This window comes from Pyrgilauda ruficollis, unplaced genomic scaffold, assembly GCF_017590135.1.
Source record: "Pyrgilauda ruficollis isolate IOZ18807 unplaced genomic scaffold, ASM1759013v1 scaffold39, whole genome shotgun sequence".
NCBI classification, from domain to species: domain Eukaryota; kingdom Metazoa; phylum Chordata; class Aves; order Passeriformes; family Passeridae; genus Pyrgilauda; species Pyrgilauda ruficollis.
Genome location: NW_024525378.1, coordinates 6,065,484 through 6,089,989, shown reverse-complemented (window position 1 = coordinate 6,089,989; position 24,506 = coordinate 6,065,484). Strand labels below are relative to the sequence as shown.

Below are 24,506 nucleotides of genomic sequence, written 5' to 3'. Positions count from 1 at the left end.
TGGCACAGACATCAGAAATAAGCACTTAGTTAAACTCTGCTGTTCTTACAGGAATATATGGCAAAACAAAGCCAAATCCCCACAGGCTGTGCTATATCACACTACAGGGAAACATTTCTAGAACTAATAACCACAAACACCACTGGGCTGCCCCAGCTGTGCTGCAGAGCCCTGTAGAGAATATCTGATGAGCTTAGGACAAGCTGAGCACTGGCCATGAGCATCTGGGCTTGGCTTCAATACTCTACAGTCTAACATTTTAACTACTTACATCCTAAATTTGTGCTCTGTGGAAGGGAAAGGCTCCCAATCAGCCAATCTCAGCACAGAAAAGGCTCTAATGATCTCCCTATTTCACAAACCTTGGCACAAATTTATGACGTTGCTTCATCGCACACATCCTGACCTCCACAAGCCAATGTTGTGCAAATCAGCTGTCAGTGTTGCTTGATTTAAGTACTGTGCTAATGAAACTAAAAAGTAATTCAGTTTTCAGACTGGAATTCCACTTTAAAAGCCAAGGCACAAAATGTTTGGGAGCTGTAAATTTTAAATCGTGTAGAAAACGTAATTCTAGTAAGAACACAAACCAGAAAAATTACTCACCAAACAACTGCCACCAACTGTTACCAATCCCTCACCAATACATATGTATTCATACACATAATGCCTCTACACTGAAACAAGAATGAAACACTGAGGGTTAATTGCTAAAAAACTTTTACCAGCAGCAACAGTGGCTTCAATCTACAAACATACCCCCAAGTGTCTGGAGAGACCTTCATGTACATTCAGGCTTGCACTGATTTTAAACACAGAGCAAATGTACTCTTATTTAAACAAAAATTAAAGCATGAATGTGTCAGTGCATTCCCCTATGAAACAGAGTTTATAAAAAAATGTGGATCTGAGTATTTTTCCTCTCAGAGAAGTGTATATATGCTTTGATGACAAATGCAAGTAGCCCCACATCACTAAAATGTAACACTGCAACAGGAATGTCCATCCAAAATGAATCCACTACAAACCAAAAAGACCATCTTCAAATCGAGGCCCCTCTGAATAATATTAGTGAAATTAGTGAAAAGCTCATAATATTGATCACTTCCATACAGTTTGAATCCCACCTTTTGTAAAGGGTACAAAGAAAGCATACAAGTGTTGTGAATAATATCATTAGCAAAAGAAGGGTGGAGAAAATTGCACTACATTGCATTGCAACATTAATAAACATTTAATTTCTGCATATGAACTGAGCACTCAGTCTCCTGTGAAGACACCTTAGATGCACTTGAAAACAGGGCTTAACCCAGCTTTATAGTGTTCACTCCTGCTTTGAAGTGAAATGGCATGTGTTTATACAATTTTAGCAGTTCTAGGAATATTTTTTATTTCTCCTCTTTTAATACCAGCACTCTTTTTGGGGGTTGTATTATATGACTTTTTCAACTCAGAACTTCCACCTGGAATTGAGCAACCGCTAAAGCTTCGTTTTTTCCACACCTTGCTGATCACAACCATGGTTGCGGTAAGTTAAATTTCTTAACCTGGAGATTTCACTTTTGCTTAGGTAGGATACTTGGCAGCAGGAGGAAAATGGCTTACTTAAGGGGAAAAAAAAAGAAGAAAGTAATTAATGCTCCTGAAGCCTGTAAGCATTGATATATGAATCCAAAACATGGTAAATTAACTCATAAAATTAATGCAATTAATCTTAAAAGCTTCTTTAGATTTTTCAGTCAAACTGCAGCCACTTCATGCTGGGAAACTGTTTAATATGAAAATTTAAAACAAATACCTAGATGTATCCTGTACATATTGAACTGCATGTACACAGAATAATGCTCTCTGTTCAGAAACAAGCCAACATGACTCCTCTTCTTCCAAATTCTTTCTTTTCAACAGGGAAAGATTTTGGAGAAGCTGAGGATCTGCAATGATTTAACCATACTGCGAGTAGTGCTCGATGGAATACCTCAATGGAGAGATTCCAAACTGTTTATCAAAGATCTCACAGTAGATGGGGTACCCTTGAGGATTTATCAGCCCAAAAGCCCATCCACTGGCAAAAGAAGAGGAATTCTGTATTTTCATGGAGGCGCTGGCACATTTGGGAGCATTAGTAAGAAATGGGCAAGTTTTATTTTTCAAGTCAAATCCAAACCTTTACATTTTTGCCTTCAGGCATGTGTCAGTCAGTGTCTGCCCCGTCCTTCCCAGTGTCACCAGTCTTTGCTCAGTGCAAACTGGAAAGTATTTCTGGAATGAATAGTCTCATGTTAAAGGGAGTCCCATCTCTGCTTCCTTTGGGCAAGAGACCTGTGATCCAGAAATCCTTCACCTTCTCTCAGCTCTCAGTGAGGGGTCCTGCTCTACTAAGACTACCCTATCTTACATAAAAGATATAATATGGGTCCAAGGAAGGATTTAAATACATTTTTAAAAATCTGTAAATAAATTCCCATTCATGCAAAAAAGGAATCCAAATGAAGGAAAATATAAATAATGAAGGAGCAATTTGGGGAAGTTTGATTCTTGTGGTGACATGGCACAAGATACTTGATTTCTTTTCCAGAAAGGGAGATAATCCTTTTCTCAGCAGCTGGGAGTTCAGCTCCCTGAGTGCTCCAGATCTCCTTCTGAGCAGCTAAGGCTCTGAGTGCCTTCTCTGCAAGCCAAGGCCCCTAACATGGAAATCTGAACTTCGTTCCAGGGATCAGGCAGTGCAATTTGAGGGGTTTGAATCCTTTACTGTTTCAAAGGGTTGGTCTGCACTATACTGGGCAGACTTGAATTTCCTGGCATCCTTCAGCCCTGTGCAGGAATCACAACATAACTCCTGTGCCATGGGTTCCCCTCTGCACTGGGGCACAGATAGCCCACCCTGCTGTACTCAGAGCACAGGAGTCTGGGGGGAGTGCCAGGCTCATGCCTAGAGCCAGTCTGGGTGGCAGTGAGGACTCCAGGGATGGCAGGCACTCCATGATCTAAGTGACAGGTGAGTTCCTCTCACTGGAAGGAAAAGCCACACCACAAATTTCACGGTGAGTCCCTGTTCACGTGACATGGCTTGATCTAACAGCCATACCTGTACACAGAGAGTGGGACCTGACCTTTGGCTTCAATTCCTTTTGGTGTTTGATAACAGGAAAACAACATGATGACAAGCTTACAGAAGGCCTTTGGGAATCCCCAGCCTAGGAAGCCTGAAATCTGCAACCAGCAAATTAGCAGATGCTACACTGAAAACAATCAGTGGACAGATAACTATGGATTATTCCTCAAATGGATGTAATACTTTTCAAATCCTAGAATTGTTGAATAGTTTGGGTGGAAGGAACCTTAAGTCTCACTCTCATTCCAAGTCCTCACCATGGGCAGGGACACCTGCTACTATTCCAGGCTGCTCCAAGCCCTGACCTACCTGGTCTTGAACATTTCCAGGAATGGAGCAGCCACAGTGGCTCTGGACATCCTGTGCCAGGGCCTCACAACCCTCACAGGGAAGAATTTCTTCCTAATATCTAATCTCAACCCACCCTTTATCAGTTTCATCAATTTAATTTTTTTAAGTCAGCAAATACATGAATAAAGGAGACTGAGTTGCTAAAACTGACTTTGATTTCCAGAAGAGTCTCCTAAAGAAGGCTACACACCCATGACACAAGAGGGAAGGTCTTTCATTTGGATTACAGCTGACTGAACGACAGAAAAAAGATGGGTTATGGGAAGTTCCTGTGAGATTCCTCTAAGGAGATCTGTACTGGGATCAGTGTTAATCAATTCATTCTATCAATTTATTCAAACAGAAAAGATGGTGCAAGGTGATGTGGTATTAAATCCTCTGAGGGTCATAAATGGACGGCTGAAAAACTGCAGAATGTCTTTATGACAGCAGAGGATCAGACAATAAAATGACAGGAGAAATGGCATGTAGAGAAGTCAAACTGATGAACAGAGCATTCTGACCTTATAAATGAAGCAATGGACTCCTAGCAGGAGCAGGAAGGAGGTCTTGGGATTATGGTAGGAAGTTACCTGAAATTGTTGATATAGTGCACAGTAGCAGTCAAAAAGCAAACAAAACAATAGTAATTATTAGTAGGAAAGGAAAGACAAAAGAGGAAACTTGTTAATGTCACTGTAATAAATCCATGGTGTATCTGAATACAGTATAGTGCTTATAGTTCTGTTTCCCACTCCTCAAAAATGATAAAGCAGTACTGGAAAGACTTGGAGAGGCTGCCTAGGTGAGAAAAGTGCTTCTGTGCAGAGAATATGTGAATGAACTATGACTCTTCAGGCTGCAAAAGGTGCATAAAGACAGATACACTGAGTACAAAATCATGAGAAGCAAGGGAAGTTAAACAGGGAAGGATTTATCCACCATTTCTTACAGTACAAGAATTCCACCATGTGGAAGCAGGTACGAAAGGAGCAACTAGAAATGGCTCTTCACACCTCTGGAAGCAAGTGAGAGAACTCCTCTTTGCACAAAGCTGTTATGGTTAAGGTTAAAAACAAGTGGTTTGGGTAATTCACACAAGAAATGCTAATCAAGGGCCCTAGGTATAAAGACAGCTTCTCTCTCAGGAGTGCTCTGAGCCTCAAATTCCTGTATGCTCCTTATTCCTGTTTGTCCTCAGCTTACATTCTCCTTAGACACCTTTTGTTGACCACCAGGTGAGATATGAGACCACCCAGACAGATTTCTGGGTTTCCCCAGTATCACCATCCTTACATGCTTGTGTAATGCCCTGAGAGCCACTGGCCAACAGAAAATGTATTAAATGTGTAAAGACCACATTCCACAGCACAAGTTCCTTATCAGTCTCGTTTTGCAGTTCCTTCCACGTAGCACATGTTCAGGAATCTGTATTTTCATTTCAAAAGGACATTTGATTTTTAAATCATAATTTTTGCTAAACTTTTTCTCTAGGAGCCTTTGAAAGAGTATGCCGCTATATGGCCAAAAGATGCAACTCAGTGGTTGTGTCTGTTGGGTAAGTGCTATTTTGCCACAGAAGTATTTATGGGAATACAGCTCTCAGTTGAAACTCTTCTGAAAAATACGCTGAAAATATCTACTCTTTTAGATTACATCCCTATTTTTCTCTTAAACCTTTCATTTACTGTAGAAATATGCTTATAGACAACATATTCTAAAATAGCTGTAGCATCATTAGTTTGGCCTTCCAATCTACATTAGTTAAACCCAAATATAACCTTTAAAATTAGGAAAAAAAGTCTGCATAGCTACCACAGCAACTGCAAACAACACAAATTGAGTGTTTATGACTCCACTGACAATAACCACAGTCTTTGACATTTCAGGTACCGTCTGGCTCCTGAACATCCCTACCCAGGGCAATATTTTGACTGTCTCAGTGCCACCTTATACTTCATGAGGAATTTAGAAGAATATCACGTGGATCCTGGTCGCATCATCATTAGTGGTGACAGCTGTGGAGCTAATTTTGCTACTGTTATTTGCCAAATACTGCTAAATTACAGAGATCTGCCAAAAGTACGTGCTCAGGTCCTACTTTACCCAGGACTCCAGGGGCTGGATTTCCACTTGCCCTCCTACCAGCAGAACGCTTTCGTCCCCATGTTGTCCCGGAAGATGATCGTCTACTTCTGTTTTCGTTACCTTAACAGAAAACCCACATTTTGGAAAGATGTTCTACAAAACTGCCATGTTCCTGATAGTATGAGACACCAGTATAAAAAATGGGTAAGTGCTGACCTTATTCCTGAAGAATTTAAGGTTAGAGGCTACGTACCACCAAAACCTGCATCATATAAACCTGAAGTCCATGAAGCTGTCAAAGAAATTTTAGCAGTAACATTTTCCCCACTTTTAGCTGAAGATTCCATTATTTGCCAGCTCCCTGAGTCCTACATTGCCACCTGTGAGTTTGATGTGTTGAGGGATGATGGTCTGTTATACAAGAAGAGACTAGAGGAAAATGGTGTTCGAGTGACTTGGTATCATTGTGAGAATGGCTTCCATGGAATTTTAGCCTTTTTTGGCTATGGGATTTTTTCCTTTTTATCTGGAAATAAGATAATGGACAGTATTGTGAATTATATAAACAGTTTATAGAAGTATTTTTCAGAAGAAAGATGCAAGTCACGCAGTATCTTTGGCAAGGAATATAAACACCTTGATTTATGGTTTGGATTTGGACTGCATTTTGTAGTTTTTGATTTCTGCTTCTGTAGTCACTCTCAAACAAATATTAAGATGATTTGAACTGCCACCATTCTAGAAAGTATTCTTGTAAAAACACACCAGTAAGACCGACATGAAAAAGGCAAGGCACCTAGCACATCCTGTTTCACTAAAACTATAGCAATTCCAGTATCTTTGCATGGCTGGCACACACTGAAGGCAAGAGACAAGAATCTCCATGAAGATTTTTCAACAGCCCAGAAATGCTGAAGACAACAACTGAGGTCTGCTTTGGCCCTTGTGACAGACAGGAGGTGCTGATGGTATCAGATGGAGAACTCAGCAACTATGAAGTCTTACAGCAGACACTGAAATTGCAGCCATTAATTTAATTTCCAGGTTTAGTCTCTACAAAAACTACACTGCTCCAGAAATAGGGAAGTCAAAAGGAAGGCTCCTGTCTGTAGCAGAAATCCTAAACTGGCACTAGCATGAATTTGATTTTGTTTGTGATCGGAGAAATGATGTTTCATTTTGGAACTTCATTCTCAAACTGGAATCCCTGAACTTCAATGAGTGTGTGGTTGTCAGAGAAGTGCAGAGGTGAGACTTTTCCATAACCCTTTTTTTCTTTCAAGATTATCTTATGTTCAAGGCTACTTGTTCTGCTGTATTGAAAAAATTCTGAAAATCATGTAAAGAAGGCAGAGAAGCACAGTTTTTATACATATTATCACTGTAATGCTATGGTGATTCTGTGATGCTTTCGTCAACAACAAAATAAAAAACTAGCACTGCAAATATTTCTGTTGTAAGAGTGAGAGTTACATTTGCTAAACACACACTGACTGATGAACCCAACAGAAACCCCCCTCCTGTGGTGAAAGGAACAACACCACACAGGCAGGCAGAGGCCACAATCCTGCTGCTTTTATCTGGCCACATCTGTGCTGTGGTCAGTAATTAACCTACCAAACAACTGGATATAACCACACTGTGCTATAACTGTGAAAACACAATACAAACTGAAAGTCCACAAACACCACTGGATGGACTATTTTTTTTCAAATCTGGGCTTTTGCTGATTTTTGAAACAAGATTTCCTTCTACTTCAGAATATTTTATGATGACCATGTGCCCTATTAAAAACACTCAACTTCCCACTAGAGAAATTTTGTAACTAAAATGACACAGTACTTTCCCCAATCACTTATAACTTGACTTTACAACAACAACATCAAACACCAAACAAAAAAAAAACCAACCCCCCCCCCAATGCTACCTAATAAAGATTTTTTACCCCTTTTCTTTCCCCGTGAACTTGCAATTTATATGTTCTGACATCCTAGCTGCAGACTTAGATTCACAATTAATTCATTTGCATCATTTAAAGTACACCTTCTCTACATTAGCACAATCCTGCTCCTCAGCAAGAACAAGATAAAGCAGTTTGGTTCAGAACTCTTTAATCACTGGTTATCTTAAGTTATTCTAAGCTGTATTCGTTGCACATAGAGCTACTGAAAGTTACCTGCAACAGGGGTCACCTAGCCATGAATCTACAGTCAACCTCCTGTGGCTTTTTAAAAGCATGTTCTTCTGTTAGAAGAGAGCACAAATACTAAAAAGAACTGAGATTTGGGTAATGACAGAATTTTCTAAGTGCATCTTTCCAGCGAGCACTGGTGACAATCCCTTTGGCCCTTCTGAGTGACAATCATCACCTGCAGGTTCCCACTCCCGAGGAAACTCTTCAGATGGGTGTTTCATAGTGTCACAAACTCAGCACACAAATGCCCTCTGTCCATTTTCCACCTCCAACTAATTTAATATTAATGCTGTTCATTCGTAACACTCTTCTCCCAGCTAAGCACTGTTTTTTTGCAAAAATTCCAAAATGCTGCTGGCATAGATCTACTAACAAATCAAGGACTTTGACCAGCTTATCTTTTGTGAGATAACAGGAATGGGGGGGAAAGAAAGTGGGAGAGGGAAAGATACCCGCTAATATATTTGTGAAAGGGAGAAGAAAGGTTTTTACTGGAGCAAACAAAGAACAGGAAGATTAGCAAAGAATCAGGAAGTAACGAGACAAATATATATTGGAAAGTCAAATCAAAGACATGTCAGATCACTGCAGTTCAGTAAAATGGCAGTTCTACTCACAGTGCTGGTGTTATTCTTAGCTGGTTTTCTTGCTTCATTTATATTGTTGGTCATAGGAGCAATTAATTTTGATATTTCCAACTCTGAAATTCCTCCTGGAGTGAATCAGCCTGCAAAGCTCCGAATCATTCATATAATTTTAATATGCACAGCTGTGGTGGTAAGTGAACCTGGTGTGATTTTTGGGGGAAGAACAGAGAACCTGTAGATTTTAAACTTACTCCCGTGCTAGAAGCCTGCATGGAATTCTGTTCTGGAGAGGAGAGCAGGGCATTGCTATCATGCTGCATGTTTTATTGAGCTGAGTGTTGCTAAAGAAACTTTTGCCAGACTTCTGACACTGCACTGCTCTAATCCAGTCCTGCCCAGCTCTATCTTAGGTGGTACCTAAATGCTGCCTTAACACAAGTGTGTGAAAGTCTGACTGTGCTTCTGCCCTGACTCGAGCTGACCTAGCAATGATTTGATTTATAATGTTTATCCAGGTAGGATCATTTGTATTTCCATTCTTGGTTCAGATGTCTCTGGCTTGTGCTTTCAAGATTTTGTGGGCATGGGGATGAGAATTCTGTATTTATTTTGAATATGAAGTGAGAAGCTGAACATTTCAGAATTGACCTTGGGAAGGAAAAGTTTGTCACACGAGTGACAAAATTAGGTAACGTTGCCCAAGAGGAGCTGAAGGAATTCTTCTGCCCAAAGCACATTTATATAACTCCTGTAGCAACTGAGCAGGATTGTCTGATGGGAATGAGGGGCTCTGACCAGCCCAGCTTCTCCAGGTGAAGCAGCTTGTAAAAGCGTGGGAAGGTAATCAGTCTCCAAGAGCAGCACTCAGCATCTGGTGAGCTCTGCTGACAGAGGAACTCACTGATTCACAGCTATTTCTATGTAATGATAGGTGTAGAGACTCTCTGATGAGACATGGCATTAGACAGGAGGTAACAGAGGTTGTGCATATATTTACTAAATTAATTTAATGGAATATCTGCAAAGATAAACAAGCTATTTAAAATTTAAGAAGGAAAACAAAGAGAAAAAAATTCTCTGTCAGAAATTCTAATTATGGTCAACCACAATAAAGAATGCTAGATATATATGCTTTGGCTGCATAGAAGTTGTAATTAGAGATTACATCACTTAAGCAGCTGGAAAAGCAAGTTCTCTTTTAATCATCAATCCACTGCCCACCATAAACCAGCATTGCATGCTGCAATGTAAGCAACACAGGGTGAAAGAAAACAAACAAGTTGAATGTAAAAGTTAGAATATCCTTGGTATTGTTCCATTCCTGCTAGGAAAATAGCAAATACAAAATAATAAATCATTTTATCATACAACTGGAGACACTAAGACTAGTTTCTGTAAACAATTAAAATCAATACATTGCAAAATGTCTTAGTTTCTTCAAGAAATCTTTCCTCAAGATCAGGCATGGAGAATATTATAAATATCTGGAATTGCTGAAAAAAGGCCTTTTGTAAATAAATATATTGAGAATCTGATGATATGCCTTTTATTTATGCAATGTTATGTTGGAGCACTAGCTCTGATTTGTATAAATTTTCTGGTACCTGGCATGAATATCCCTATGGCACAGAGAATGAACAGAAGTTCATTCCTACTAAATATGTCAGGATCTTCTTGTCAGTGCATGGCACACATCAGTGAGACTTAGGAAATGGATCAAAAAGCAATTATCAAACATATTCTTAACTTAGTCAACTCTACTTTGGGCAAGTGCCTGTACCATGAAAATCAGCACCAGAATAATAATCTTTTGCTATGTTTCCACATCATCTTGGGGGGAAGGATAGAATAACCAGTGAAAACTAAACTTGCTTTCAATGTTAGGTAAGGGACCTGCTGAGGAAGCAGAGGATTCCATCTCACCAGTCTGTTAATGTTGCATTGTTTGGGGTTCTGTTCTTCGTTCACGTAACCCTCTCATAAGCCCTCCTGATGCTGCTGTTACTTGTTCAGTTTTCTCCTATACCTGTACAACTACTCATTAGTTTATTACTGCACTAAAAATACATGACTTAGGCACCATGAGTTTACTGTCCACACAGCTCCTTTGGAAAATACAGGGTCTCTCGAGTGACCTCTCTGTTCTCTTTGCCTTTGAACAGGGAAAGATTTTGGAAAACTTTGGCATCTGCACTCAGGTGAGCTTTGTGCGGTACATGCAAGGAAGAAAGTCTCTGGGGGCAGACCCAAAGCTCTTCATCAAGGATCTGTGGTTTGAGAAAGTGCCTGTAAGGATCTACCAGCCTAAGGCTCCATCTGCCAGCCAAAGGAGAGGAGTTGTGTTTTTTCACGGAGGAGGATGGGTATTTGGAAGTCTTGGTAAGATATCTACCAGAAATATTTCAGTTAAAGAACTACATACTTCATAAATAGTAAAGCTGGTTGTTTCTTGATCTGTAGCAGTTGCAATCTTTGAATATAACCACAGGTTCAGTCTTGTAATTCTTGCTGCCAGAAGAAGGCATCTTCTGTGGATCACATGGTTTTTCTTACAGGACAATGATATAAGGGGAAAAAATACTGAAATAGGAAGATGAGGAGGTACAAAAGAGGAGCTTTGTAGGAAGCAGCAGGAAAAAGTAGAGAGCATTTCCTTCTTGAAATTATTTAATTTCTCCAATAGATAACATCTCTTCTCTGGTGAGAAAATGCAGCCCAACTTAAAATCAAACTCCACCAAATCTCTTTCAGAGACCCACGAAGAGCTGTGCCGCTTTATTGCCAGAGAAAGTGAATCTGTGGTTGTATCTGTGGGGTGAGTCTTTGCCCATGCTGATTCTGAGAGATTATTTCCTATAGTGTAAATATCATCTCCTGTCCCCTCAGTCATAGCAACAATCTGCCTCAGAGAAATGTCTCTGTGAGATTTCTCAAGTATGTGATTTACAACTTCATTTGCTGTTGCTTGGAGACACTGAAGACTCACTTGGGCTGTTTCCACTGTCTGACTACATCACAAATTACACTTTGGGATATCTAGCTGGAAAATGAAGTTTTGAATGAATATTTTGAAATTCCAAACTCAAAACTGATTGTAAACAGATAGTAAGCTACATGATCTCATTAACACTTATTCAAGGAAAGCCTGCTTGATGGTTGGAGAAGGACAGTGTGAATGACAAGCTAATACATTATCAAAATACTGGCATAATGGTTTGGATTACAAGGCTATGTAACATAACTTTATGTAACAAAGATACAATTTGTATGAAAACCCATGAAAAACTGAAGTAGAAAGTGACTAAATGATTGTCAACAAAACCTACACTTAGTTGGCAGCTGAGTACTCCTGTGTTGTTAAAGACCTAAGAGACATAAATAAACAGATGATATCATAACAAAATAATCTGCACCACTTAATCTTACTGATGGAGACAATTAAAACTCTGCAGAAATTAGGGTGTTCCTGAATGCAGGAACCAGGACTTTAGCAATACATTTAAATCTTGTATTTCCCTCTCTTCCACTTGTCTCCGTGTCCCAGGTACCGTTTAGCCCCCGAGCACAAATACCCCGCCGCGTACGAAGACTGTCTGAACGCCACCCAGCACTTCCTGCAGCACCTGCAGCACTACGGCGTGGATCCTGCCCGGGTCACTGTCTGCGGGGACAGTGCTGGGGGCAACCTGGCAGCTGCTGTCAGCCAGACCCTGGCAGGCAGGTCAGACCTCCCCAGGCTCCGTGCTCAGATCCTCATCTACCCCGGCCTGCAGGCACTGGACTTCAATTTGCCATCCTACCAACAAAATCGGGGAGTCCCTCTGCTGTTCCGGGAACGTGCTGCTTTCTACATGTTGCAGTATCTAAATGGAAATGCAACAAAACTGGAAGAGGTCTTGGAAGGTTCCCATATTCCTGTAGATATTAAATTTAAGTATAAAAAGTGGGTAAGTCCAGACAACATCCCTGAGGAATTTAAGGTCAGAGGCTACAAACCACGTGTGCTGCTTGACTGCGCAACTGAAGTTTTTGAGACAGTGAAGAGATTCTGTGAGCCCACTCTGTGCCCACTGTTGGCTGAAGACAAAATCATCCAGCAGCTGCCAGAAACTTTCATCCTGACTTGTGAATACGATGTGCTGCGGGACGATGGCTTGCTGTACAAGAAGAGGCTGGAGGACAATGGGGTTCGAGTGACCTGGTACCACCTTGAGGATGGATTCCATGGAATCATAAACTCATTTACTAGTGACTGGTTGTCATTTCCAGCTAGAAAAAGGGGCCTTGACAACATTGTGAATTTTCTAAGAAGCTTATAGCAACATTTTTCTTTGTTTCTGTAAGAACTGCCAAATTTCTGTGGTCTTTTATGCTTCTAAATTCCATATAAGAAGTTCATATAGGACAATTTGTTAATAAACATTTATGTCAGTGTGATCACCATAAAAGACATTTCAAGAATAGTTTCTTCTAGGGCTGTTTGAAGTAGTGCATGCACAGCCTGCCTATTTTAATAATCTCTTTGGACTAGACACTTGTCCAGTACAAGTGCTGCTCTCTCAGTACCTGAAAAAGATGCAGTAAAATTTTAAGCCAACATCTGGTCTGACCTCTTTTATTCAATTACAGTTGACAATTTCATTCTTCCTAGAAGTGTGTGTTTTGGCAAAGGAGAAAGACACTGTCACTACAGTGCTATAATTCACAGCCTGTACTCTCTGCTACACGTAGCACCTGAGTTTAAGAGTCCCATTTTGAAGATGTCTGTTGCTGAGGTAACCAGTATTTTATACTCAAAAAAATGAAGTCACATTAGTTAACTTGACTTTTAGAAATGTAACTGTTCCAAACAGAAATACTATATTGACAGCTTTGTTTAAATTACAATGGGAAAAATGCTTTCAGTGTTTTCTTGTGTTTATCAAACATATGTGTATGCTGAAAAACTTGTTATACTGCTTGAATAGAATCCTAGAATCACAGAATGGTTTGGGTAGGAAGGAGCATTAAAGTTCATCTCATTCCAAAGCCCTGCCATGGGCAGGGACACCTGGTCTAGCCAAGGTTGCTTCAAGCCCCAAATAATCTAACAAAATAGGACTGATGCATTTACTTTTGCAGAGTCTGTTACTTGCCTTTTGCCCCCCACCTCTCCCTTCTTCCCATTTTCTTTTCTAAATGTCCCTGTTAAAGGTATGTATCCCAAACCATGTAAAGCATGCCCACAATGCAGGAAGTGAATGTCCTGGCTGCAGATCAGTTGCAAGGGATAATTTAATCTGCTGGCTCTCTGTCATAGACTAGAACTTCATTCAGGACTCAGCTTCAGTCTCTGAGCACTCACTGTTATCATCCACAATCCAAGAATTCCGTATTCAATACCAGACCCTTTATCAGTCCCACAATTACCATAAACAGGAAATTAAACACATTGACTCTTCTCCAATGTGATAACTGCTTGCACATTGCACAACATTTCCAAGGACTTTAAATTGAGCAACACCTGAGAGATCTCTTGCAACTGGAACTGCTCCAGGCCATGCTGTTACCTGAAAAAGCCAATTAACAGATAGATGTGAAGACACATCACCTCTGGATACGTGAAATGGCACTTTTTTATCTACTGCCAGTGATACTGCTGGTGATTTTTGTTGCTTTGTTCGTATCAACAATCATAAGAACAATTCAAACTGAGTATGCCAATTGCAGCATCCCTCCTGGAGTGAGCAGTCCTGGAAAACTGCGACTTATTGTTGCTGCTTTGATTGTTACATCTACTCTGGTGAGTAACGCTACTGCAACTTCTGTGAGAAATGTTGTTAGATGTTAATTTTGTGCTACGTGTAAATACAGAATCCTGCCAGCTCCATCAAGGCTTAAATAATGGCATTTCTCTTCTGGGGGCTGACTTGAGAGGACAGTTTTTGGAAAACCATTTGCTAGACTCAGTCAGATTTTCCCTATTGCATAAGGATTAAGTCAACCATAAGAGCCCAAGCTTTATCAGCTGAGCTTCCCTAATTAAATTTAAAATTAAGTATTTATAAAAAGTGAGATTGCTTTGATTTCCACTTCAGCTAAGCACACATGATGTTTTTAGGCCATTCTCGGGGCTTTCCAGTAACATGGGAGGCTGGGTAATGGAAGTACCAGTAATGGGAGACTGGATGCTTTTAAAGAAGACAAGAACAGAAACCCCAGAAACCTTAGAGGGATGAGAGACACTTGGGAGCACTGGCAAGGCCTCCCTCACCAGGAGCCCCGTCACTACTTGCCCATCACTCTCCAGGAGCCCCTTCACCAACCATCCTTCTCTCTCCAGGAGCCCCTTCACCAACCACCCTTCCCTCTCCAGGAGCCCCTTCACCAACCACCCTTCCCTCTCCAGGAGCCCCTTCACCAACCATCCTTCTCTCTCCAGGAGCCCCTTCACCAACCACCCTTCCCTCTCCAGGAGCCCCTTCACCAACCGCCTGTCACTCACCAGGAGCCCCTTCACCAACTGCCCGTCACTTTCCAGCAGCCCCATCACAAATCGCCCATCACTCACCAGAAGCCCCTTTACTAACTGCCCTTCACTCTCCAGGAGCCCTGTCACCAATTGCCCCTCACCTGCTGTCCCTTCAATGAGTGCCCCTCACCAACTGCCCCTCTCCAGGTGCCCCCTCACCAGCTACCCCTCACCCTTTGCCCCTCACCAGCTGCTGCTCGCCAACTGACCCTCACCAGCTGCCCCTCACACAGTTCTCCCTTCTCCTGTTGCCCCTCACCAGCTGCCCCTCACCAGCTGCCCCTCACACAGTTCTCCCTTCTCCTGGTGCCCCTCACCAGCTGCCCCTCACCAGCTGTCCCTCACACGGTTCTCCCTTCTCCTGCTCCCCCTCACCCGCTGCCCCCCACCCGGTCCCCCCCTCCCCTTGCCCCTCACCAGCTGCCCCTCACACGGTTCTCCCTTCTCCTGGTTCCCCTCACCAGCTGCCCCTCACACAGTTCTCCCTTCCGGTTCCCCCTCACCGGCCGCCCCCTCAGGGCTGTCCGTGCGCGGTCTCCCCTCAGCTCACCCCGGCTGTCCTCCCTCTCCCAACAGGGCAGGATTTTTGAGAAGATCGAGCTGTGCAGCAGCCTGGCCTTCAGGCGCCTCGTGTTCTCCGGGCGGAGGCCGGGCCCGGCTCCGGGGGTGCGGCAGGAGGACGGGCTGTTGGGGCGGGTGCCCGTGCGGCTGTACCGGCCCCGGGGTTGGGCCCCGCGCTCCGCCGTGCTGCTGTTCCACGGCGGCGGCTGGATCTGCTGCAGCCTCGGTACGGCCCGGGCCCGGCTCTGCGGCCGGCCCGCTGTCCCTGTTAGCCAGGCCCTGCTTTAGCATTGACCGTGTGTGTGTGGCCGACAGAATTGCGACCTCCGCACAGGCACAAAACTTTTTTCACCTGTTTATATACTTTGAGCAAGCAAAGAAATTGATGCCCGTTTGTTCTAAATTACTTAATTCTCTTTCATAAATTGGTATTCTATCCTCTTTAGTATTTTTAGTGTATTTTTCCTCTGATAGGGACTTTCCAATGTACTCAGTTTTTTGTTAGCTGCTTCTTTGTATTCTGGTTTCTACAAAATATCCTTGTAGTCCATAAATTCTCCCTTCTTGTATCCAATTTCAACAATACACACCCTCTCCCAGGCCTTGTTCTTTGAAGCATATCAGGGTTAGTTTGGCAAAACTTCTAAAACTTTCAGTGATTTTCCCAATCAAGTCAACAATAATAGTCTGTTTAAAGAAAGTTAACTACGTGCTGCCTAAAAGTGGTTTAAGACTAGCACACTGCTTATAATTAATATGCTCATTGTGATTAATTAAAACAATAACTAAAAATTAATTAGAAAAGTTATATAACCTCCAGCCGCTGGAAGGCTGAACTCCAGCTGGGTTTTCCCATCCAGCCCTGCAAACGGAGGGAAGGGCAGGGGGAGAGGGGAGAGGGATGAGGGGAGCTGGACTGTTTGTGGGCAGTAAAACATCCTTCCGTGTGTTTCAGATTCCCATGAAAGGATCTGCCAGTACATTGCCAAGGAAAGCGGCTCGCTGGTGGTGTCCGTGGGGTGAGTTACGGCCAGCTGCCCCAGAGAAGCCTTTTTGCCTCTTGTTGCCTCTCAGCACTGCAGGGATGTGCAGCTGGTGGGAATGCTCCTCTTCAGGATCTGGATGCCATCATCCTCATGGGTCCCTTCCAACTCAGCATTTTCTATGATTTTCCCAGGATCCCAGGTGTCCAGAATTTCAAGGGGGCTGTTTGTTTTTCATTTCTCTCCCTGCTCCACCAGCTAACAGTGCAGACACAGCCCACAGTAAGGTCTATGTGTGTCCCAACATAGAGCTATGCTGGCACCACACAAAACCAAGGAATGCTTTCCAGAAGAGACTTCCAGTGTGTTGAGAAACACTAATAAACCAACTTGGAAGGTGACACTTCACTGATCCATTTAAATAGGTGTAATTACCTTGTGAACTTCAAGGAGATTTCTAACAGTGAGAATCAAATGCTAGTAAGTAATAATACTACTACTAATTAGTACTATTAATACCAGTAATACTGAAAAATATCACTGTCCCAGTTATTTAAATAAAAAATAATTATAAAAATGAAATATCCTAAGTAACAGTGAGGTGCAAATTGATTAAATTAGTTAATCCACAAGCCAGAAGCAGTCTAAACTAGAAGAGAAAAATGAAACTACATCACTTAATTTGTGATCAGGGCTGCTCTCAGAATATCCCAGCCACGCTATGTTCTTGCAGCCCCATCCTATGGCTCTACTTCTCTGTGATTACTCATTGGACAAATACCTGCTTAGTAGATAAAAATACCTTAATGAGTTTTTTTTTTTTTTCCTGAGGGAAAAATTAGTCCAACACAAGGAACACCAGGATGCTGTAGAAATTTTGTATTGACACTTATGACATTTCCTTCTGTTACTTTTGCTGTCTCTGTTTGTGTCCCAGGTACCGTTTAGCCCCCGAGCACAAATACCCCGCCGCGTACGAAGACTGTCTGAACGCCACCCAGCACTTCCTGCAGCACCTGCAGCACTACGGCGTGGATCCTGCCCGGGTCACTGTCTGCGGGGACAGTGCTGGGGGCAACCTGGCAGCTGCTGTCAGCCAGACCCTGGCAGGCAGGTCAGACCTCCCCAGGCTCCGTGCTCAGATCCTCATCTACCCCGGCCTGCAGGCACTGGACTTCAATTTGCCATCCTACCAACAAAATCGGGGAGTCCCTCTGCTGTTCCGGGAACGTGCTGTTTTCTATTCCTTGCAGTATGTACAAGGGGACACATCACATCTGGAAGAGGTCTTGGAGGGCTCTCATATTCCTCCAGACATGAGGCTGAAGTATAGGAAGTGGGTGAGTCCAGACAACATCCCTGAGGAATTTAAGGTCAGAGGTTACAAACCACACGAGCCCTGCGAATTCAAGCCTGAAGTTTTTGAGAAAGTGAAAAGAATCCGTGAGCCCACTCTGTGCCCACTGTTTGCTGAAGACAAAATCATCCAGCAGCTGCCAGAAACTTTCATCCTGACTTGTGAATACGATGTGCTGCGGGACGATGGCTTGCTGTACAAGAAGAGGCTGGAGGACAATGGGGTTCGAGTGACCTGGTACCACCTTGAGGATGGATTCCATGGAATCGTAAACCTATTTGATTATTGTGGTTTGTCATTTCCATCTGGGAAAAGGGGATTGGACAGGGTTGTTGCATTTATAAAAGGCCTGTAAAAAGAACTTTCCCTCATTATGCTTCTCCCACTAATGAGTCTGCTTAGACTCTCACACTTCAGGTAGTGCTGCTCCGCAAGAATGTGACACCTTTTGATCTGTAAAATACTATTTCTAAGATCCATGAACTTCAAATTAACACAGATCTTCTTCTTGTGAGACTTCTGACAGTTCAATCTTTTGGCAGTACAATTTTTCTATGTGCTCTGGTTTTTTTTTCAGATTGGCACCTGATTGATTCCTTGTCTTTAATTACTAAATTATTTACTTCTATACAAATAATCTATGTGGAATGATTTGGATTAAATGTTGTTCACTACATCCAGCTTATTTGTGACGTCCATTTGATAAACTCCAAAGCATGACTTAATTTAGCTAAAAAGTATAAGCTAGATAGATAGTAAGGAAGGGAAAACTCTGGACAAACAGGCAGAGATCAAGATCTCAGTGAGGAGATTCCATGGCTGCAAAAGTAGCAGTGCAAGGCCAGAGTTGATGAGGCACACCTGGCTGGAGGCAAGTAAGGGCTGCTCTGATTTTGAAATAATTGTAGCTCAACAAAGTCCTTTTTAATTTTGGGAAGTCTCCACTATGCCCACAGAGGGTAGGATATAGTGTTGAGATGAACTGCTGACATCAGGATTTAGAAAGGCAGGAAGGAACAATGAACTGGGCTCTTGGTCTGTGTGTGCTGAAAGGCACAGCTTAAAGAGAGAATATGAAGGAGAATGTCTTCATGTTCTTCCAAAGGGTGTCCCCCAGTATTAACTTTTGCAGAATCTGTGCTGCGATTCTGTGCTAGAATCTGTCGATTTGTGCTTTCTCCATGGCTTGAGTTTTATTTACAGGATGAGACACTGTTTTTTCCCTGATATGATGCTTCATTACACCCTACTGATGAAAGCAAGGAAGAGCAGCAGTGAGCACACTCAGAACGGCCAGACTGAGGACATGAAAATCACAGAATTGCTAGGGTTGGGAAAGATCTCTGAAGGTCATCCAGTGCAATCCTCAACCAAGGCAGGTCACCTGGAGCAGGTGATGCAAGAACACATCCAGGTGTGCTTCAAATGTCTCGAGAGAGGGAAACTCCACACCCTCCGTGGGCACTGTCCCAGTGCTCCGTCACCCTCAATGTAAAGCAGTTCTTCTGCATGTCGAGCTGAAACTTGCGTTTTAGTATATGCCCATTGCTCCTCGTCCTAACGAAATCCTCGGAAAAAAAGGGAAAAAAAATCCTACAGTGCTGAGAAAAACACAACTATTTACAAAAAACAAATGCTGGCTTCCCTTAGATTTCCCTGCGCAAGGGCAGCCTTTCACTGAGCACGGGCAGCCAGCCCTTGCTTCCACCTGCCGCCGGCAGAGACCCGCGGAGCTGCGGGCAGCGGCGGTGAGCCGGCCGGGCCGCGGGGGCCGTGCCAGCGCCGGGGCGGCGGGAGGCGGCGCCGGGCCCGTCCGTTCCCCGGTACCGCGCGCAGGTCACGCCGGGCCTCCTTGAACCGAGATTACCCGGCCGGCGCCTCCGGCCGCTCCGCGCGGCTCCCCCCGGCCGCCCGCACCATGACCCCTGCGCCGGCTTTGCGGAGCGGCCGCACTCGGCCCGTGACGGGGCCGCGGCTCTGCCGAGCGCTGCCGGGGGAGCCCCGCAGGGCCGCGGCCGGGCCATGGCGCTGCTGCCCGCGCTGCTGCTGCTGCTCCTGCCCCTGGCGGCGCTGGCGGCGGCCGCGGTGCTGCTCGGCCTGCCCGGCTACGACATCCCGCCCGGGGTGAACCAGCCGGCCAAGCTGCGCCTGGTGCTGACCGTGCTGCTCGGCACCGCCGCGCTGGTGAGTGGCGGTGCGGGGGGCGAGGGAGCGTTCGGGGCGACCCGCGGGCTGGGGGCGGCAGTGGTTGCACGAACACGGGCAGCCGGGGGCAGGATCCGCGTGTCCCCGCTGTCCCCATGGCATGCTGGCGGTGCCGCATCATGGGGAGGGGATGCGGGGAGCATCCCCTATCGGGTTCTGCCCCGGGGTATCCCGGACACTGCAAGGGCACCCGCCATCCGGACACCGCCCCCGATCCCCCCCCGGGAGAGGATGTAGCCCCGGGCACCGCCGGCCCAAACACTGCGGACACTGCAAGGGCACCCGCCATCCGGACACCGCCCCCGATCCCCCCCGGGAGAGGATGCAGCCCCGATACCCCCGGTGGAGGATGCTGTCCCGGGCACCCCCCGGGCGAGGATGCTGCCCCGGGCATGGCCGGCCCAAACACTGCCCCGAGATACCCCCCGGGCGAGGATACTGCCCCGATACCCCCGGTGGAGGATGCTGCCCCGATACCCCCGTGGAGGATGCTGTCCCGATACCCCCTGGTGAGGATGCTGTCCCGATACCCCCGGGTGAGGATGCTGCCCCGATACCCCCGGGTGAGGATGCTGTCCCGATACCCCCGTGGAGGATGCTGCCCCGATACCCCTTGGAGGATGCTGTCCCGATACCCCCGGTGGAGGATGCTGCCGCGGGGAGCACTGCCCATGTCGCGGGCAAACCCCGTTCCCGGTTCAGGGACGTGCCTGGGGCGCGTTAGCGGAGATTGCGAGCGGCTGATGGCAGCCTCGAATTCGGGGCCGGGCTGGTGTTTTGCGTGATAACTTCCCGCACCTTCAGGCGAAATCACCTTGCACAAAACAAGCTGCAGCTCTTCAGCTGCTCCTGCCACGGCTGACATTTATGGCACACAATCCGTTTAGGGCTGCTTTACTTAATCCCTGGACTCTCTTTGGCAGCGTTGCATAAACGGCATTAGAACTCCCCTGAGCTCTGCATCTCCTGCTTGCTGTCTTTGAATTTCTTAAAATCTTCAGTTTAGTCATTTCTTTAGCCACAAACATCACCCCTGCTATCACACAGACTTTGTTTTTCTCCACACAGATTCTTAAACCATTTACATCCTCTTTAAATTAAATTTACTGACAAGCTGCCCAGCAATCCTGACCCCCACTAGCAGGTGACAAGACAGACTCACTGGCATTAAAAAGAGGGATCTTGTTCAGCCAGTGAATGGTAACTGTTTGATTCCCAGCTTCTTGTTTGTTATTACATCAGATTTATATTCTAGCTTGCAAGAGCATTGGGAAAGGAAGGAATTTCATTTTGCTCAGTAGCTCTGTTGTGCGAATAAAAAGCAGTAACTAATTTGCACAACACAGCTCGGCACTTTAGATTTGCAAATTCACTGAGTTTTATGGTCTAATTCATGAATATTCGTTTCAGCAATGAAGAACTGTTTCTACATATGGTATTCCGTTGTTGTTATCAAGTATAAATGAAACAAGAATAACCACAAATGTGTGCAGGACAATGCTGATGATTAAAATATGTACTCCAAGACAACCACTTTGGCTGATCTTTATAAAACTTCTGATGTGATGTTACAATGACATTGGATTGGAGTAGTGCAAGTAAATTTTTCTACGGACTGCAGGATGTGAGAACTTGGGAAAATTGTTTCATTTCCAAATTAGAGTTCTGTGTTTCTTTAAAATTTCCTCCAAATAATTTGATGTAAGTGCAATGCAGAGTTTTTATACTCTGGCTAACTCCATACTTTTAAAGATGCCTTAATGTCTTTTACCTTTAACAGGGAAGGATTTTGGAGAAGACTGGGCTTTGCAGCCAAATCACTTTTGGCCGATACGTGCGACAGGGGCGGAAACTAGGGTTGGATCCAAAGCTCTTTATCCAGGATCTGCAGTTTAATGAAGTACCTGTGAGGGTTTATCAGCCTAAAGCTACCTCAGATGGGCCAAGGAGAGGCATCCTCTTCTTCCATGGAGGAGGCTGGGTATTTGGAAGCCTTGGTAAGATACTTCCTGGAGGAACTGTGTGATGTAGAAAGAATATTCTCATCTTTTTAGAAGACTGAAATAAGATGTGGTTTCAGCATGTCTGAAGCCTGAAGACTGTTTGAAGCAGACATTTCTTAGGCTGTCTCAAAGCAGAGGGCAATATTGAAGCATTAACAGCAATATTTCTTTTGCAGATACCTATGAAAAGGTGTGTCGCTACCTCTCCAGGGAGAGTGACTCGGTAGTTGTGTCTGTGCAGTAAGTGAACACTACCCAGTTCTGTAGTTGGGACATTATTGTTGCTGTGGGACCACAGCAGAGCTGTGCTGGTGTTGGAGATGTTCTTTTTTGGCACAGGAATTTCTATGGGATTCAGTCAAGTTCATAAAGAGAAAGATAGTGATAATGAAGATTTCGCAGCCCTTAACTGTTCATGCCCAGAGATACTCCGAAAAGATACAAATGGAAATATTTGGCACACTAAGTAAGTCTATAAAAGCCAATTAAAAACTTAGGTGAAAAAAGTCTTCCTTGTGCTGAACATATGGACATGTAATAAGATGCTCCAAGCAATTGGGAACTATGGGAAAAGAGAATAATCACACTGAAATCCTCCCATTTTACACATAGGAAGCAGAGACACAAAATTATTAAATAATTTTGTCAGAAGTACAGAGGGAGTTTTCACCATCACTAAGAACTGTTCAATTCCTTGTTCAGATCATTAACCAGAGACAATCCTACTTCAGTGAGTCCTTGTGACTGAACTCACCATTTACAGTTTATCTGCAATCCCAAATGCAGGAGGAGCTGTTTGGAGGCACTGATGATCCTAACCTAGAGCCAAACCACCCCAAAGTGATAGGGCTGAAGAACAGCAAGTGAGGCCATTTCCTGGTTACTACTACTGACTTTTCCTTCTTGTCTCCGTGTCCCAGGTACCGTTTAGCCCCCGAGCACAAATACCCCGCCGCGTACGAAGACTGTCTGAACGCCACCCAGCACTTCCTGCAGCACCTGCAGCACTACGGCGTGGATCCTGCCCGGGTCACTGTCTGCGGGGACAGTGCTGGGGGCAACCTGGCAGCTGCTGTCAGCCAGACCCTGGCAGGCAGGTCAGACCTCCCCAGGCTCCGTGCTCAGATCCTCATCTACCCCGGCCTGCAGGCACTGGACTTCAATTTGCCATCCTACCAACAAAATCGGGGAGTCCCTCTGCTGTTCCGGGAACGTGCTGTTTTCTATTCCTTGCAGTATGTACAAGGGGACACATCACATCTGGAAGAGGTCTTGGAGGGCTCTCATATTCCTCCAGACATGAGGCTGAAGTATAGGAAGTGGGTGAGTCCAGACAACATCCCTGAGGAATTCAAGGTCAGAGGTGTGAAGCCACTTAGGCCCACTGATTTTATAGCTGAAGTTTATGAGACAGTGAAGAGATTCTGTGAGCCCAACCTGTGCCCACTGTTGGCTGAAGACTCTGTTGTTCACCAGCTGCCAGAATCTTTCATCCTGACTTGTGAATACGATGTGCTGCGGGACGATGGCTTGCTGTACAAGAAGAGGCTGGAGGACAATGGGGTTCGAGTGACCTGGTACCACCTTGAGGATGGATTCCATGGAATCATAAGCCTGTATGATTATTGTGGCTTCTCATTTCCATCTGGGAAAAGGGGATTGGACAGGGTTGTTAACTTCTTAAAAAGCTTATAGTAAACATATTAGATTCCATGAGTCTGTTCATGCCTCAACCTAGGAAAATATCTTTTTAGGATATTTAATATCAGGTTATGGGTAGTGAATCAGGGGCAGCCATTAACAATGATAAACAAGGCTCATCAGAACCTCATTCCAGCTGTTAGTTGGAACATGGAATATGCAAACCTTATACAAGCTTGTACCATGCTGCAAGCCCTTATCTTTAGCTCTGCTAGTAAAGAACAGTTCTTTGAATGGGCATCCTGGTTTGTTCCAGTTGTTTAAAAAAAAAAAAACCTGTGTGAAGAGAAGCTGTGTGTTAGCAGGTGTGTGTGGTGTGAGAATAAAACCCAGCTGACGTTAGTGGGTTATAAGCCACTGACATAAAATAATAAATATGATGACAATAAGGAAATATGATGCTGTGTCAAGCGTGGTCTCTGTCACTGTGGGCACAACAAAAAACTGGTTCAATGGCCAACATCACTCATTTCTCAGCACACAGGCAGGACTGGAGCCCCTTTCTGCCCCAGTTTTAGCAATGGACTACTGGGTAATGTTTCACCCACATAACTTGAAGGACAGTTCCATCAACCAGGGACAGGAGTGCTGGTGGCAGAAACAAATACAATTGCATCACAAAAAGATGGGCAGGATTGGTGGAAAATTGGGCCCAAATACTCTACTATAGCTCTCGTTGGAAACTGGCTGGAGAAGAGGACAAAGGAAAGATCAGGAGAGAAAGAAGGGGAAGGTCAGGAAGGTGAGGGCAGGAACAGAGCAGGTCAGAACCTGAGCTGAGGGGGTAGTACAGGGCTGTAGCTGTCAGCTGGAGTCCAGCCTCAGCTCACAAGAGTAATAAGAGGGAGAAGGATAAGCATCTTTCTTGGCC

General features: G+C 44.4%; 4 protein-coding genes across 4 annotated transcripts; all 4 read left to right on the top strand.

Moving 5' to 3' along the window:
- The first annotated feature begins 1,345 nt into the window (after positions 1–1,345).
- On the top strand, positions 1,346–6,109 carry LOC121358402 (arylacetamide deacetylase-like 4). Its single transcript, XM_041476560.1, has 4 exons — positions 1,346–1,528; positions 1,906–2,122; positions 4,940–5,003; positions 5,335–6,109. Exons 1-4 carry the CDS (start codon positions 1,346–1,348, stop codon positions 6,107–6,109), a joined length of 1,239 nt encoding a protein of 412 aa, XP_041332494.1.
- Positions 6,110–8,327: 2,218 nt separating this feature from the next.
- LOC121358468 (arylacetamide deacetylase-like 4) lies at positions 8,328–12,633 on the top strand. Its single transcript, XM_041476677.1, has 4 exons — positions 8,328–8,504; positions 10,477–10,693; positions 11,066–11,129; positions 11,859–12,633. Exons 1-4 carry the CDS (start codon positions 8,328–8,330, stop codon positions 12,631–12,633), a joined length of 1,233 nt encoding a protein of 410 aa, XP_041332611.1.
- Positions 12,634–13,919: 1,286 nt separating this feature from the next.
- Positions 13,920–18,081, top strand: LOC121358472 (arylacetamide deacetylase-like 4). The gene is made up of 4 exons (XM_041476686.1): positions 13,920–14,096; positions 15,402–15,612; positions 16,342–16,405; positions 17,307–18,081. Exons 1-4 carry the CDS (start codon positions 13,920–13,922, stop codon positions 18,079–18,081), a joined length of 1,227 nt encoding a protein of 408 aa, XP_041332620.1.
- Positions 18,082–19,748: 1,667 nt separating this feature from the next.
- On the top strand, positions 19,749–23,925 carry LOC121358444 (arylacetamide deacetylase-like 4). The gene is made up of 4 exons (XM_041476636.1): positions 19,749–19,910; positions 21,712–21,928; positions 22,111–22,174; positions 22,855–23,925. Exons 1-4 carry the CDS (start codon positions 19,749–19,751, stop codon positions 23,627–23,629), a joined length of 1,218 nt encoding a protein of 405 aa, XP_041332570.1. The 3' UTR covers positions 23,630–23,925.
- The last annotated feature ends 581 nt before the right edge of the window (positions 23,926–24,506 follow it).